Source organism: Paramisgurnus dabryanus, chromosome 13 (assembly GCF_030506205.2).
Source record: "Paramisgurnus dabryanus chromosome 13, PD_genome_1.1, whole genome shotgun sequence".
Lineage (NCBI taxonomy): Eukaryota > Metazoa > Chordata > Actinopteri > Cypriniformes > Cobitidae > Paramisgurnus > Paramisgurnus dabryanus.
In genome coordinates, this window is record NC_133349.1 from 29,016,115 (window position 1) to 29,034,654 (window position 18,540).

The 18,540-nt window shown below is 37.7% G+C and overlaps 1 protein-coding gene across 1 annotated transcript in view; it reads right to left on the reverse strand.

Annotated features, from left to right (window-relative positions):
* Nucleotides 1–18,540, reverse strand: part of LOC135728186 (lysophosphatidylcholine acyltransferase 1) — a 52,644-nt gene that overhangs the window by 12,415 nt on the left and 21,689 nt on the right. Inside the window, exons 3-8 of the mRNA XM_065246326.2 lie at nucleotides 16,218–16,432; nucleotides 7,040–7,152; nucleotides 6,670–6,730; nucleotides 1,962–2,020; nucleotides 1,695–1,729; nucleotides 1,256–1,310 (exon numbers count right to left, since the gene is read on the reverse strand). Coding sequence (XP_065102398.2) covers nucleotides 1,256–1,310; nucleotides 1,695–1,729; nucleotides 1,962–2,020; nucleotides 6,670–6,730; nucleotides 7,040–7,152; nucleotides 16,218–16,432 — 538 coding nt within the window. The remainder of the gene's footprint in view (nucleotides 1–1,255; nucleotides 1,311–1,694; nucleotides 1,730–1,961; nucleotides 2,021–6,669; nucleotides 6,731–7,039; nucleotides 7,153–16,217; nucleotides 16,433–18,540) is intronic.

Below are 18,540 nucleotides of genomic sequence, written 5' to 3' on the forward strand. Positions count from 1 at the left end.
TTCACCGCTCATAATTAAACTCTGCTAATGGCTTCTTAATGAAAAGAACGAGTCTGGAGAATTTGCAGGCCTGTTGGTTTAAGAAAGCCAAAGCCATCTGCTCGGAAACCTCTTCCAGAATACAAACATAACTATATACGAACGCAACGAATAAGCCAATGAAACTAGATGAATAAATAGCACAAAACAGAGATGTGTGAGTCCACACCAGACGTGACACGATAGGATCCAGCAATAAGCAATCTGTCTGGGATACGACCCAATCAAACTCAGCACACAGACTAGATTTGTCATTTTGGGAACTTGACAGCATCAAAACCCCCTATTTAATTTTAGCATGAACATTCTGGTAATAGTGGGCAAAGTTCAAATGTGAAGTATTTACTGTATTATCAGTGTGCGTTGATACCCTTCATTGCCAGATCCGTGGCCTTTTTGCAAAGTTTTGAATTATTTGTTTTCCTGTGGATTAGAGATGAAATTAATTGGTTTATTATATGTGAATAATCATTGGGATGCTTTTGGACTTCCTTTAAAAGGCCATTGGGGTGGTTTTGTTACGCAGATCTGGCAACCCTGAAGGACAATGACGTAAGCAAAAGCGCAAAAGAACCCTAGTTTATAAAGGATTCATTTCGTTCTTTAATAAAAGAGAGTTTGTATTTTTTATTTGTCGATGGGTTTTCATAAGAATAGTAATGAATCACAAACTAAGCATCTTTTGTAAAGTAAGGGGTAAATCAAGTTTTTTTTATTACTGTAAAAACGTAATATCACTGTTAAAACACATGGCTTATTTATTTTGTAAATAACCAATAATGTTAATACTCATCGAGGTCTAAGATAAATGTATTAATCTGTGGCTAAATATATTCACCTGCACATCCCTGTACCACCAGCACTCAATACGTTTTGTTTATTAATATTTTGACATTTAAAGATGTTTTACAATTTACAATAACAATAAAGTTTTTATTTAAGGATTAAAATATAAGAATCAAAAGGATTATATTAGTAAAACTCTAGATATGTGTGGCTTTTTGCAATTTTAAAAGTACACTTCTACATGTGAATACCATAATTTAGTGCCTAATTTAGCTATAATAAGTAAACATTTCAATTGAATAAATATTATTATCCGATTAGTTAAAAAATAATCCCCCGATTAATCAATTATGAAAATAATCATCTAATTTAATCCCATGGTGCACCGCAACCATAAGTAAAGGAGAGTGAAAGAAAATAAAAGACTTACCTCTATCTCAAACTCATTATGAAGTTGGCACAGTGTCAACCAGAGGATCTTAAATCTGCAAAAAAAAAAAAAAAAAAAAAAAAATATATATATATATATATATATATATATATATATATTAAACTTTGCGTTGAGGTGTGTCCTTTCGTTTTTTGCTCTGTCCTGAATGAATCATTAATTAAGATTCCTTAATGAATAATGCATGCAAGCATTTACAACTAGCTGACACAGTGTTTTCTAATAGTCAAAGTCAATTATAAATGGAAGCAAGCCAGCAAACACAAGCTACAAGTAACACATTGTTCACATCTTTTCGGCTGATGAATTGTCAGCATGTCTTTAGAAGTAAAATGTCTCTTTTTAGGTAGTGCAACTGTAAAGTAAAGGCTTTTGTTTTGCATGCTCCTTAAAGGTTTCCCACGTTAAATGTGGTACTTACGCGCCAGGCCCTTGCCATGTCCAAGTGATAGTGTCCTGCATGAAGAAAACACTAAATTAATCTATGAAAACTCACACAAAAACAGCTCAATTGTATAATGTGACACATTGCCAAGACAAACTCAAGACCTTAAATCTAGCAAAAACAAACATGTTTGCTTTACACGCCCTTTCCATAGAAGAAATAAAATTACCTACATAAATACACAAATAACCACACTAAGCAAAAAAATACATAGAAAACACAACAACAGGCAAAAAGTCTCACCAGCTGGTTAGGGTAGCGGATCACTACAGGTTGTACTGGTACTGCTGGAATGAATGCGCCTACATCAGATTAAAAAAATAAAAATAATAATGCCATATTTAGCGTATTTAGCAAACAATGATTAGCTTGGTTTCTCTATCCAAACGTGAAGTGATTTTTTTATTTGCAAACAAACAAACGAAAAAGAATTAGGTGCATTTCCATCAAGTTGTTTGAGCGAATGATGGTGGTATTAGTAACCTAGTAACCCACAAAATAAGGGACCCTTGGAAAATAGAGACAGGTAGTCATGATGGGGCAAGACATTTATTTATTAACAGTGCAGCTTGAAATTGCTAAACTGAATGCTGTGCACAGAAGAAGGAGTGCAGTCTTTTGAAGGCAACTGTAGCAAGGACTACATGTAAACTATCGGCATGGATTTTTTGACATTAGCCGAAGTTTGATGACAAACTTAGGTTCCTGCTGATAGGACAATTATATTAGTATCACCTCAAACAGTTATCTGGTCTGTCCTGTGTATCAGCGCGTTGTCAGTGTCCTCTCTGCTCGCCGATGTTTTTTTCACTGCGTGAGAACATAGTGGGGCGTGAGAGCGGCGCATCTTGTCGGACATAGCGACAGTATTTAAGGGGGTCGAGTCTTTGCCAATGATAATAAATGTTTTTAAACATATATTTGAATAACACGGTTTGGGCGGTTATAGAGTTCTAATGACGGTGTTCAACTATAACCGTCACACCCCACAGAAGTGATTTTCTCTTTGTCTTGGGTTGTTTGATTAACATTAATGACACAAACTTAAGTAGGTTAATTGAGGTTACTGTCTCTTTAAGACAAGATTAAGCACAGACTGGTTTCTGACTGTAATCTATACATACACTTAAGACATAAACAAATGTTTTTATTAGAAAAATAATACTGTGGACATCATTCAGGTTTGTTTGTGCGCTGTCAAGAACAGAAAGATTTTATGTTTGTTTGCTTTTTGAAACTCCATGTATGCACTACTGAGGGCACTTAAATGCACATGCACACAGACGGAGGGCGAATTCCAAACAGCGTAGCAAACAGTTGCTCCACATAAAAACATTATGTTGTTTTTTATTGCTCTATTCGCCAAATGTATGTTAATGGACTACATTTTGAGACACAATAGCGCAATCGCTCTAGAGTTTACACATCAAGAGTTCTGATCTTTGAAGGGCATGATCATATCTGACTGAAGCTGGACCAGACACATTCAGCAGCATGTGCGTCTGTGAATAGAAAGCTGCTCACTTTAGCGCTTTTTGTGATTTTTTTAAATTACTTGAATTTTAACATTTGCAAGCCTTTGAAACATGTACAAATGATAAACTTTCCCTACTTAAATTTGCGTATTAATCCGCGAATTGCATGCGAGCCGATACGTGAACTGTAGCCTACAGATTTACGACCTCTGGAGCTAGGGAACGAATTGAGACACAGGGAAGTCCACACCACAGACATGTTGCTTCAGACAAGCACGTGCAGGTCGCGGTTTGCGTCATCACAACATTTTGGCCGTATTGTTTCGGTGATAAAATCTTTCTCTCTTTTGGGCCATTTTCGGCTGAAAATTTTCGGCAGCCGAAAATTCGGTGCATCCCTAGTTTCCATCTCCCATTATTTGCATTAACTCTTAATTAAAAACCACCTCAAGCGACCGTAAAACTTTTTTGCAAATTAAGGGATTTTAAATAGAAAATTTCCAAAAGAGCATTTTCGGTTTTCGTCCGAAAGACATTTATCACGTAAACAATACGACCGAAATGTTGTGATGACGCAAACAGAAACCACGACCTGCACGTGCTTGTCTGAAGCAACATGTATGCAGTGTGGATGTATTTAACCGCAAAAAGGCGCTAAAGTGAGCAGTTGTCTGTACGCGCAGAGGCACATACGGTTGAATGTGTCCGGTCCAGATGTGATCTCACACAGTATGCCCTTCAAAGATCAGAACTCTTGGTGTGTAAACTTATGAGACATTCGCGCAAATGTGTCTCATACTGTAGTCCATTAACATACATTTGACGAACAAAGCAATGAAAAACAACGTAATGTTTTTATGCTGCGCTGTTTGGGATTTGCCCTCAGTCTCTGTGTGCGCGCACGTTTAAGTGCCCTCAATAGTGCACACACGAGAGAGACGCAAACAAGCGAACATAAAATCTTTCTATTATTGACAGGACACATATAAACAAAATTATCTCCACAGTACTTGTTTATGTCTTAAGTGTATGTATAGATTACAGTCAGAAACCAGGCTGTGCTTATTTGGTCTTAAAGAGACAGTAACCTCAATAAGTTTGTGTCATTAATGTTAATCAAACAACCCAAGACAAAGAGAAAATCCCTTCCGTAGCTCTAAAAATAATAATATATTTAATTTATACAATAAAGACAGTGTTATAACTCATTTAATTTGATTTCTGTATTTAATGCTAATGTTAGCCCTTATTAATGTGCAACTTTGTTCTTTTTTATAAAAGTTTGAAATTTCTTTATTTGTTATTAGATTTTCCCCACTCCCTTTTTGCTGATCTGAAAAATAATCCAATCCGTGCCTCAAAAACTGTAATGTAATCCGAACCGTGAGTTTTGTGATCCGTCACACACCCCTAGTAAAGTTAGTACACAGTGATAGCCATAAATGCATTTGTACTAATAATTGGCATTATAATTTATTTCAGTATTTCGGTGTTTCGGCCTTGGTTTCCATCACTCGTTTTTGTTGTGATACTTCAAACTGCTAAAAATCACTTGAAACATGACTGTTCATTCTAATTCATATGATTTGTTGTCATATGCATCGTGATGAAACATGCAGTCACAAGACATGCAGGAATCAATGTACCGACGTGGAGCCATGCCATTTTTAAATATACCTCTAATGACCGGGTTCACAGAAAAGCCTTAAGGCAAGTCCCGGCCTAAAATAAATGTTTGAGGTGTCTTAAAGCTCACATAACACAAACAGTTTCTGTTATCTCATGTTAATCTTGAGTACCTAAAGAGTAGTATTACATCTCTCAAACAGCCAAAGAGTCTTTAGCTTTATCAGATTAATAAAAGACAGATCAGCTATACCGATTCTTTCCAAAAAACCCGGCCCCCCTTAGAGGCGTACTGCGGGCGGGGCGAGTCACGAGCAAGGAACACACACAAAAGAGTATCCCACTATCTCTGGATAACTTATGATTCACTACGTTCGTGGCGTTTCCATTATATTTACTTACACCCCAACTGCCTAGCCTGGACCAACCAGACTCTCGAACATTCATTTCATTTGTACAGAGAGTCTGGCCACGCTCCATTGCAAAGCGTTACTTCCGTTAAGGAGGGTCCTCTGTTGAAGTTTAAAACTATTGGATCTTCCCAGAGTCACTTAGGATCTGCCATAGGCGATCGCTAACGTGTGGTCGTGACGTATATCATGCGCCAAAACCGGCCAGAAACAACAAGTCCGAATACTCAGACCAACAAAACTTAGCAAACCTGGTTCTTGCTCCGGCTTTAACTTCTGTATATTCGGAAGTTTTGCAACAACGGACCGAATAGCTTTTCTCACGTCTTTCTCCGCTGCCATTACTGAACTACAACTCAAACTGACGCACGACCTCAACGTCATCGTTCTTAGCCACACCCCTCTGTTCACTGATTGGACCTGCAGATTTTTGCAGGAGAAAACGAAACTCAACAGTACACAGCGGTCCAAGACGTACTACTGAAGCGAAATGAAAATTACGCGGAAGCACGTAGGAGGGCGGAGCCAGGCTACCAACTGTCAACAAAACACAGACATTTGATGCAGTTTAACTTATCGCATAACTTATAGCATCTCCGCTGCTAACTAGGGCTGGGCAAAAAAAAATCGATTTTTCGATTAATCGTTTTTTAAAATGTGGTCGATTCAGAATCGATTCTCAAAGAGCAGAATCGATTTTTTTTCTTTCATATTTATTTCTGCAAACATTGATGTCACCCTATTTTTTGCTTTGCGCAAGGTTACCAAGGAGCGAGAGGCAAGCCTGTCATTCATTAATTCAGTGCTTAAAATGCCGGTTTCAGGTGCTTCATCCATTGTAATAATTAATTACCCACTTGAAACCTGTTGTTCACTGTTCTTTTTAGAACCGGAATCGAAAATTGAATCGAGAATCGAATCGATTTGACAGCTTGTGAATCGAAATTGAATCGATCTGGAAAATCGGAATCGATACCCAGCCCTACTGCTAACCTGGATAAACAAACTATATCCATTGATTTCATAATGCTGGGTTCATTGCGAAGCTTTTTATAAAAGCGACTTGAATATCCTAATTTATAAGGCATATTTTTGGCTTAAGCCAAGCCTCATCTGTGAAACCGGGCCTAAATGTGTTTGGCTGAGGATCTAGGATGGCTTTAAGGTGATTAAATTGGGGGCTAATTTGCCTTCAGGACCACTGAATAAAATGTGTTCCCAGAGAATCGAACTCATTATCATTGTGCTGCACACAAAATGTAATACCAGTTTATCTACAATATCACCATTCAGCAATTCAAACATCAAGTCAAAACACAATGTCCGGGTTATTTTACATAAAAAATACATTAACTTAAGCACTGTTTCTGCAACTTGAGGCCAAATAGTTGAATTTGAAACATTGTGCATTAGGCAGTAAGTGAATGAAGACATACAGACCTGGTTTAAATGTGATCAGGCAGGATCTATTGGTGCATGTCCCCTCTGGGAATATCATTATCTAGAAGCAGAGAATTACAAGGCTAATGAGTTTCCAATCTGTTCACAGTTGTTAATTATTACCCGATCTAATGTACCACATCACTGAGTGTAAAATCCTTAACTGATGCTGTTATAAAAGGCACTGACATGCTAACACAGGGGTTCATAGGAGGAACTCATGCGAAAAGAATGAGCATATACTCTTCTTCACTTATTTGAAATTTGCTTGCTTTACAGTTTCAAAGACCGCTGACTCTATGGAAAATATTGCACATGTTGCACGCCTCAAAAAGCCTTGATCCTCAGCGCGTGTAAGGTGTGATGGTACCTGAGGCCACTCTCCTCCCGAATGAGCCCTTCTCTTGATCTCCTCCACAGTCTTCCTTCGGGAGTCCTGGTCCGATCGGGACACAAACACTGGTCGGATGTATTTGATCAGAGCTGGAGAAAATAACCATATGATTACCATCACAGGCTATGTTGTAGGAGGACAAATATCACCAACATCTGTTGTGTGCATACAAAAAGGTTCTCGCAAGGTGTGGAGTTTTTCTTATTTCTCAAGAACTTAATGAGCTTCTTGATTGCAGGAGCTGATTTAATGATACATAGAGGACAGTGCACAACACAAAGCTATTAAAGAAAACAAATGTTAGCGACTTTTAGCTACAATAAGATGCGCTGTTTTGCTCATTTCATGTTAATATTGAGTACCTATGCTCATAAAAGAAATATGACATGTAACGGCTACCCATGTAACGGTCATAAGGGCTAACCATTTGGAAAAAAAAACTTTCAAAACTTGTAGGAAAGAGGAGGTGTAAGTTTGGCCCAGAAATACTACATCACAAGCTCAACTGCTTTTTGACACTTTGCAATTTGACACTTAAACCCAACCTTTAAAGTCAAACACCACTGAATATTTGCTTAGTGTCCAAATCTTACCTAACTGACAAAAACATTGCAATATTATGACGATGAAATAAATTATACAGAAACACACCACAATGGTTCACAAATCGCAGAGCACCAGCACTATTTCTCTAACTACTATGAGAATCTATGTTTTTTTATTTGCTTAGTTTGAGACATCCTGATGTCGAGCTAATAATGCTTCCTCTTTCACTTCCCTACATTCACTGTCAAGCCTTGTTACCCTGCTGAATACTGCCTGTCCTTTAAACCCTGCCATACTCAACATCAAATCAGTTTGCAGTAGAGCTGCACGCTGGGATGAGCTCACTATCCCTGGGGTTGAATCCATCAACACACCCTTTAGAGCTCTGGAGGTGTTTGGAGGAACGACTGATGATTTAGATGAAGTGCGGTACAGATTACTGCCATTAGTTCAATACCACAAAGATTGAAGGTGCAGCTCATCACCTCCCTGCTGATCAGAAGTTCCCCTAAAAAAATCTAAATTAAAGGGTCACTACACTTTTTTTTGTTGAAAGTATGCCCATTTAAAAAAGTAAAACATTTAGATCTTTACCGTTTTGGAATCAATTCAGATGATCTCTGGGTCTGGCGGTACCACTTTTAGCATAGCTTAGCATAATCCATTGAATCTTATTAGACCATTAGCATTTAGGGCTGTTCCGAATACCATTTTTTGAGCTTCGAAGCTCTAGTAGAAATCAAATCGAATATTCAAAGCTTTGGAAGGAAGGGCTGAACATATGTTTCTCTTTAATAAAGGCAGGAATCTCTGTGTGTGTGTGTATGTATGTGTGTGTGTGTGTGTGTGTGTCTGTCTACAGTTTTATTATGTGGCGGATGTGTTGCTGCGGACCCAAGACAGTGTAGTGCATTTTTTCTTGCAATACGGACATGTGACACGTTTAGAATTAATAAACTTTTAATAAACTACAGAACAGCGCAAGCCGGAGCGTTGTGCCTCACGCGTCCTGCAAGAACATCATTAGTGAAACAAAACACAAGAGCAATACTTTTAATAAGGTAGCCTAACATTTTTCTAACAAACAAACATTCCCGTATCAGAAATTCGCAGCACAGTAATTACTGACAACGTAAAGGGTAGGCTATTTAAATAAAACAAAGAAAATAAATGAACGAAGTTCAACAAACTGTAATAAAACGGTAGCATACTTTCAAAATCAAGTTTATTTATAACACTTACACCATCCAATATGTTTTTTTCATCAGTATGAATGAAACAAATAAACAAATCAATCTGAAGAAACAATGTTTTTTCAACACTATTAGCGTGAATGCCAAAGCAGGAAACGCGCATTCCGTTTGAGGCGATCTCTTCTACTGGTGACCTTTGGTGGCTGTTGGCTATGGATGTTGGTCTCTATGCACCACCTATAGAACAGGAGCGTGAAGCGCACTTCCTGCTTGGCAAACGCTCTGCATTAACGCTGTAAAAAAAAAATATATATATATATATATATATATATATATATATATTAGGGGTGGCACGGTTCACAAAACCCTCGGTTCGGTTCGTATCACGGTTCTATGGTCACGGTTCACGGTTCAGTACGGTTCTTGTTGTTATTTTTTCTTTAAATTTTTAACTCTCCAGAAATGTATTATCTTATTAATGTATTAATTATCCATAATTAAGGATACAGTATTAAAAAAGTTATATCATGTAATCATGCACAAACTGAATTTGACTTTAAGCACATTGGACCATCTCTGAGGAAAGCCAGGTGAGATTTTGATAGAGCAAGAGGGAAGACATTGATGATTTCAACATGCTTTTCATTTAATTGGCAAAAAAGAGAATGTGTATTGCCATCTTCATAAACTTTATGTGCATTTTTAGCACACAAAGATAACTTGCATTTATTAAAATGCCAACTTCAGTGTAGCTCTTAGATTTATCACTGAGAGGCTGCTTTAATACTGAGAGTTTATGTGGACGAGAGAGAAACATAACCTTTGCACCTGTAATATTAAAATTTCTTTAAGTCTCTTTTGTCCACTTTTGACCACTTCTGATTACTTTGAGGGGCAATTTCTGAAATAAGATCGCGCAACTTTCACACGCTAGCAAAATGAAACTACGCGGAAATCAGCCGCTTTAATTTTATCAATGAAAGGCTAAAAATAGCGCTGAATATGAAAAGACGTAAAACATTGTTGTCAGTACCTCAGATTAGATAAATGGTCGGAGAGAAGGCGATCTCCTGTGGCTGTTGGAGCATATTCAACCCATAGACTGCAGTTCTATCTATTGTTTTATTTCCGCTGTCATCATAAGTAACATGAAATAAAAATATGTTTCCACACACCAAACTTATACGACGCTGGCGCATCCTCCAACTGCGGGCAGACTTCCTTTTCTCTCCCACTTGCCATTTCTACACGTAACATAACCCGCAGTACTTATACTCCAAACCAGTCACCTCTTCTTTCGCGCGAAAGGGAAACACGCTATCTGAGGTCACATACAGGGCACGAGACTACATTGCGCATGCCATGAACCGTTGAACCGTGCGGTACACACGCGCTCCGAACCGAGACAAGCGAACCGAACGGTTGGGATTTTTTTCATGGACCGTGCCACCCCTAATATATATATATATATATATATATATATATATATATATATATATATTTTTTTTTTTTTTCCTATTTAAAACTTGACTCTTCTGTAGTTACATCGTGTACTAAGACTGACAGAAAATTCAAAGTTGTGATTTTCTAGGCAGATATGGCTAGGAACTATACTCTCATTCTGGTGTAATAATCAAGGACTTAGCTGCTGTAACATGGCTGCAGCAGGCATAGTGATATTACGCAGCCCCTGAAAATGGTCCTCTTGGTTAATTTAAATAGCAGAGGACTATTTCTGGACACTGCGTAATATCATTGTGCCGCTGGCAACCATGGAACCGCCAGACCCGGCGATCAGCTGAATGGATTCCAAAACGATAAAAATAAAATGTTTAACTCTAGGGGAGATGGAAAATGAATATATTTAAAAAAATAAGTGGAATGGCCCTTTAACTGGAATTAATAAATATCCAGTTGGGTAAAATCAATACAACTCCTCATTTTAAAGCTTAACAAATAAATAAAATGAATGTGCTGTTGTTCTGAAACCAAACAACTGGATATGCATTACCCAAGCGCTGACACAAAATCAACATAAACAAAAAACCTGTTGTTTGTGAGGGAAATTTAAGCTTGTTCAGCTTCAAAAAAAAATCAGCATTATGACAATCATAGATATGTATATAAAGGCTAGATGGCTCAAGGCGGAGTCAGCTGTGTTGTCACTTGGCGGCCATCTTAGGTCAGTGCTGCCATAGTGCTGCTCCCTGCTGCTGTGGACGGAAGGTGAGTGACATACACCAACTAAAATGCTCGTAACTTGCTGAATTCTTGACGGATTTACAAACGGTTTGGTTTTTTACAAACGTTATTAACGTGGCTATAATTCTGGATGCTTTAACATGTTTCATGAATTTTTTATTTATTTTTAGTATACGTATTCAGTGTCATAGGTACATCTTTGACGTTTATAACAAACCAATCCGTTTGAAAATCGGTAAAAAATTAAGCAAGTTATGGTCATTTAAAAGTACCTGCATCATTAAAACTCAATGCTACGAGTGAGCGAGCGCCCTGTCCTAAGATGGCCGCCAAAATGCGGACGTTCCACTCAATTGGCCATCAGCGCGGACGAGCCATCTAGCCTTTATATACATATCTATGATGACAATATCCAGGGTAGTAGCGGAGTTGTGCGTATGTGTTTAACGTTGGATTTCGTTGAAATGGGTCAGTCCCATCCGGGTCATAAGTCACAGGCGCTAAGTAAAACTGCATCAAATGTCTGTGTTTTGTTGGCAACCGTTGCGTAAGTGCATATGATTCACTACATATTTGTATCGTTTACATTATAAGTTATCCAGATATAGTAGGTTAATGTTGCATGTGACTCACTCCATCCATGGTCGTCTCAAGTATCTTGTGTTTTTCTGGAAACTATTGGTAGAGCTGATTTGTCTTTTATTAATCTGATCAAACTAAAGGCTCTTTGGATATATGCAGGATGTAAAAATACTTTATAGATACTAAAGATTAACATGAGATAAGCAGAAACAGCATGTGTAACGTGAGCCTTAAATTATCTCCTCTCACGTTCAGGAAGAAAAGGCTATGTGACAAGTTGAAAATTAACATGCACTTTGTTCTGTATTTCATTTAATTCAAATCGCCAGTGCAAACAAACTGCATAAGACATTAAGCGAGTCTTGTGTCACATTCTCTTAAAGGGGACAGAGAATGAAAAAACATTTTTACCTCGTCTTTGTTGAATGATGGTAGTCTACCCGCATTCACGAACATACAAAAAAGTGCTAGACATGCTAAACATCTCAGTCTCATAGAAATTCCTCTTTTAGAAATGTCAGCCTGAAAAACTGATGCTTATGACATCAAAGGCATCTCACTGCTCCTCCACTTTAAAATAATTGGCTACATTTTTTGAGTGGCAGCCAAGTCAGCCAATCAGTAATGAGATTGCTAGTTAAGCCAGTAGCCCTAATAGAGCTATCTGAGAGAGGTTTTTAGGAAGCTTCTAAGGCATTACAGACCAAAACAAAAAAAATTTGGTCTACATGTCACATCACAGAACAAGGATAAATACCCCGTTCAATCATTCTATGTCACCTTTAAGGAAACTGCTTACTTACACAGGAAATATACACTTATCAAAATATAAAGTGACCGACATGTTTTGTTTAGTATTTATGTGGCAACTGCAACTACAAATGACTGTGGTTTACTATCAATTGCAGGGCGGTAAAGTTGTCAATCAGGGTTTGACCGGAAGTGCCCAATGGCCCGAGTCTGTCGTTTGCAAATGTTTTTAGGCTTTGCCGATTTAAGCATTTAAGTTCAAAAAGATGTGAAAAACATCTTAATGCGCTTCTCATAAGATGTTTAAAAAGTTTTGTGTTTCCAACTATCTGAAGCATTGGCCTTGAAAAACAGAGTTTATACAGAGTGAATAAAAAATTTGTTGTGCTTGAATGGACATTTTAAGCTGGGATTCCATCGAAACGTGAAGCGAATCTTTTCAAAATTCGCAAAAAAAGAAAAACAAACAAATGCGAATAAAGTGAGTTTCCCTCAAGTTGTTAGAGTTAATGACAGTGGTAACCAACAGTAAATAAAACAAGGCACGCTTACAAAATGGAGACAGGACTGAAATTAGTTAGAATTTGGCAGGTTATTAATTTATAAGCAGTGCCGTTTGTATTTGCCAAACTGAATGCTGTGCACTGAAAAAAAAATGCAGAATTTTGATGCAAGGACATTGCTACGACGCAGAGCCCCATATATGAGAAACACAAAATCAACTTATACATCTAAAGATCAGTCACTTCGGTTTAATGTTCGCTAGACCACAATTTATTCAGGAAATGCATTTCCAACCCCCATTATTCACATTTACTCTATTTCGCACAAGTCAAAAACCACCTCAAGCAAGCATAAAAACTTTTGCAAAATAAAGGGTTTTTTTTCAAAATCTGGCCTAGTTATAGTCAGTTATGTCTTAAATGTGAACATAAGTGAACAGTAAAAAAAAACGTGTTTTAAAGTGACAGCAGCCCAAATAAACCGGATGCTCTCTGTTCTTATTGCTCAAAATTTGATTCTTTGTTCTTATTTTATGAAATAAAAAAAAAACTATATATTTTATTTTTAGCAGCCATATCACCCTGTAGCCCAAGACAGCTTGCCCACTGAAGCTAAGCAGGGCTGAGCCTGGTCAGTACTTGGATGGGAGACCACCTGGGAAAACCAGGTTGCTGCTGGTAGAGGTGTTAGTGAGACCAGCAGGGGGTGCTCACCCTGTGGTCTGTGTGGGTCCTAATGCCCCAGTATAGTGACGGGGACACTATACTGTCAAAAAAGCACCGTCTTTCGGATGAGACGTTAAACCGAGGTCCTGACTCTCTGTGGTCATTAAAAATCCCAGGATGTCCTTCGAAAAAGAGTAGGGGTGTGCCCCGGCATCCTGGCCAAACTTGCCCATTGCCCTACTAATCATCCCTCATACTAATTGGCTATATCACTCGGTCTCCTCTCCACTAATAAGCTGGTGTGTGGTGGGCGTTCTGGCGCAATATGGCTGCCGTCGCATCATCCAGGTGGATTCTGCACATTGGTGGTGGTTGAGGAGATTCCCCCATTCATATGTAAAGCGCTTTGAGCACTGGAAAAGCGCTATATAAATGTAACGAAATATTATTTATATAATTATTACTTTATGCCAGTACTTCCGGGCCAGCATAAAATATCCTGAGTGCTTGAGCCGTGTTATTGTTTGTTTAGCCAAAAGAGTCATTTGCAACGGCTGGAATACACGTTCCTTGCTGATAGTCATGCTAGAAAGAGTAACTGTTACTTTATCAACCGTCACATGTTTTGGGTGCAACTCCTGTTAAATTCACACATAGACAGGAACTAAAGTAATTGTGGTTGTCATGAGCGAAAGGTTATGCTATGCACATGGCCTTTGTAAACAGCATCTCAGCAGACAGATAATAACCGGTGCACCCTGAATCCAGGAAGCGGTCTAATGACCAGCCAATTAAATGATTGCTCTTGCCATTTTTGTGCGCCATGAGCATCAAGTGGGTCAGTGTGTCAAACTGCACACTGTTAAGAGATATAGCACATGGTCAGCAACTTCTAGTGAGACTCAAATAGCTGCAACCGACAAGAATTACAAGCATTGTTTTACTTCTTGTTCTTCAAGTTTTGTGCTGTCAGGAAAGCACACTTCCTACTGCCCGTCAGCTAGCTAATAAACTGTATTTAGCACAGCTGCTTAAATACAACAAAGAAAAAAAACCTAGAATTATTTCTAAATGTCTTCTTCCCAGGGAACCCTGCAGTGAGCGAGTACATTCGCAAGCATTTGTGGCATAATTGGATGAATTTTAGAAGAGTAAAGACACCCGTTCAGTAGGGATTACGCCGTTCACACTGGTGCAACCCAGATGCAATCCATCAGTGACAGCTCAGTTCTTTCTTTATTTGTCTTCTGGGACTTCAGCACCGGCCCCTAATGTCATTAGAGAACCGGCCTGCTGACTAACTATCGATTTACAACTCGTACAGATAAGAGGATAACACTACTGAAATGATTCATGCACACGTTACTGTTTATAGTCTTAAATTCAGCTTTCGACAAACAAGTCAATAAACTCTACAGTTTCATGGTTAAATCTGAAACCAAACTGTTATTAATTGTGTACATATTTTCTGCTTTTAAACATTTTAATCAAATATTTGGTAGAACAAACAAACTTTTATGCTGTAAATTCAATTTAGTTAACCACGATAATGACAACCTGACCTCATGAGAAAATGTAACACGGTGGGAATTTAGTATTCGTAGAATGTAAACATACAAAAAGTATGATTTTTTTGAAAACGGAAAAATGAATCTGTATCCCTAAACAATAAATTGTGCAATTATGCTGGCTATGCTTCTCATTGACTATGTTTATACGCACAAAATTTTGTCAATACGACAGTACAGTTTACATGAACCCTAAACATTACAATCTCAATAAAATGTTTTACATGTAAATTCTATAAAATCCGAACCAAACGTATGCAAAGTGCACAGCCAGGGTTGCCAGATTCAAATATAAAAAAACATCAAATTAAACATTCAAAACTATCCCCAAAACACCCCAATGACTATTTGCAGCCCAAATAGCAATAACTAATGAACAAAATACTTAAATCTTTGACTGAAAAATATAAACTTGCGGAAACAGTTTAAAAGTAGCCTAAATCTGAACTCAAAAAAGCAGGACTTGGCAACGCAGCGCACAACTCCTCAGCAAGAAATTAGCACCCAAATTGATTAAGGTGTTTACATGAAGACTTTTCAATCTGATTGAGCCATCAACACAATTACAAATGGATTATTTGGTTGCATGTATTCATAACTTATGAACTACGGTGAAGTATCACTACATCCAAAAGCCAGAGGGCGCTCTCATGCAAAAACTCAATGTGCGCAGCAGCAGTAGTACCATTTACACTGGAAATGCATATTTACATCGCTGTTCTTCAAACCTTTTCATTTAATTTCATGATAATAAAGAATATTTATAATGATTTATTTGTATGTTTAACAAGTGTTGTTTATTTTCAAATGCATGTTATAAACGACTAAACTTACATTAATTTTAGATTGATAAGGACTTCCTACTGATCAAAGAGCTGTAGTACATTAAAGAGCTGTGTTTAATATTACCTTTGTGATTCAGAATCAATATCAGACAGGCATTATAAGTGTATATAGCGATGTATCGCCCCTGTCCTACTAAACCCAACATCTCTCGGGCCAAAGCAGATCATACTAAATTGAATTACTGTGAGATTCAGTTTATAATGGTTATCATGATAACAGACACAAAAAAAAATGAAATGAGACTTGATAAAAGAATACATTGAATAATAACCAATGGAACAAATAAAAGAATACTTACTTCCCCACACAGGAATGTCTTTGCTTTCAGCTTTCATTACTATGGATGCCATTGTCATGGTGACGGGCATGGCGTCGAAATATGATGAATGTGGGGCGAGGGTGAGAATGGGAGCCTCTGCTGGCAGAGCCTGTCTGCCTTTAATGCTGATCCAGTGAAATCCACCTGCAAACCACATGACCCGCATGATGGTCCTCAACACCACGTCCACTACCCTGCAGAAGAAAGGCGGGTTAGAGATCAGTTAATGTTCTCCTGTTGTTTGTACAACACATTTTTTGTGTGTGAAAGAAGTCCTCTGAGCTTAGTTAAGCTGCTAGTTAAGTCTATTTAACTGGAACCAGGTTATGCCTGTAGCAAACACTAAACTAGGGCTGCAATGGCGATGTCATTGATTCAGCAATTACAGAAATCTGTACAAAATATGTAATGTCTTGCTTTTAATCGCAAGACGAATCAGCAAATTCTTGTACAGATGATGTAACGCCTAATTTTGTAAACAGACATCAACCCATAGACACCGAATTGCAATTTCAAAATAAAAGCAATGATATTCGGCAATGTAGTCCAAATTATTATTATTTTTTAGCAAAGCTCTCCTTACTATGCATTCATGTGCTCTTTGCACTGTGTTAAGCGTTTTTTTTGTGTGTGACTTGGGTCCTTCAAACTACACAATGCCTTCATAATGGATTGTGCACAGTGTTAGGTAGAATTGATGTGGCATTAATGGTACACGATGCCCTAAAGCAGGGGTTTTCAAACTTTTTTGTCAGCCAACCTCCCCCTTGACCTAAATAATTTACTGGAAGTACCCCCTGAGATTTGAAGTACAGATTTTAATCACAAGATTTTAAGCAGCTGAAACATGCATTTTAGTCTGGGACTAGGATAAGCCCTGTCCTATATCATTTATTTGTAACTGATTCATTTTTTCATCACCTCATAAACCACCTGCAATTTGGGAAACCCTGCCCAAAAACAATGTTTGCGTTTTAATTAGTGGTGGGCAAACAATAAATATTGATACATCGCATACAAAAAGTTTGTGTTTGCATAATATGCGTGTGTGTACTGTGTGTAATTATTATGTATATTTAAATACACACACATACAGGTATAAATTTAAGAAAAAAATATTTATATATCAATTTATTTAATTTAGAAATAATATAAAATATATAAATATATGTACATATACATTTATTGTAAATGAAACAATGTTTCTTAAATACATACATGAATGTGTGTTTGCATTTATGTGTGTACATAATAATCACACACAACACACACACACTATGCAAACACTTATTTTGTATGCAGTTAATTGCTTGCCCACTAGGGTTGTGCGACGACACTGTTGTGTATCGACAATAGTCAGACATATGGCCAATAGTAGGCTTTCATGACGATAGTTGGGGATAGTTATTATCATTATCATCATCATCATCATCATCCTCATCATAGTTTCACATAAACAAGATGCAGATGCTTTTAACTTAAAGCAACACTATGTAGTTTTTTTTACCTTTAAATAATGTCTCTAAAATTATTTCAGTGATAGAACAACTTTTAACTGGAAAAATTGTACTGTTGCTGCAACCTGAGCAGCCTCCTAGCTGCTACAAGCACACTCTGAAAGTGGCGGTGGAGGGTAGAGCACACAGCCCCGCCCCTCCCCCTGCCTGCAGAAGAGTGTCTGATACCAGACACTGTTGCGCTTTTCAACCACATGGGGGAGCTGTAAGTCATTTTTACATGGAAACTACATAGTGTTGCTTTAACTTGTCTCTAACACTGAAATGATAATTTATTTGTGTTTTATGTTGGATGTGGTTGAACTATGTGTTTTTTTATTCTGGCTGCTGCCTGTCTTGACCAGGTCTCTGTTGTAAAAGATGTTTATAATCTCAATGGGACCTTAACCTGGTTAAATAAAGGTTAAATAATAATTAAAAAAAAAACATGCGCATTGCTTTTTCCCTGCATGAGAGGGTTTGTGGGCTTTACTTTGCGCGAGAGAGCTTGTGACGCTGCATGGACGACTTCTTGCACCTGAACTTGTACTGTACAAGAGCTTGTTATACAGGATATGGTTTTATTGCAATTACTGCAAATACTAACTTTGAAATTAACTGTCTGTAAGCCTACAATCTAACGTTTGCATTCACAGTTACTCAAGTATGTGTATTATATTTTTCATAAGATAAGTGATACTAACTGAACAAGCAAGTGTCTGTGGAATTGTAATCGGTCCATTAGTGATCAAGTTTCAGGCAAGAGTGCCCATTTTAAATCGAAATAAACAACTGCTTCATTAATT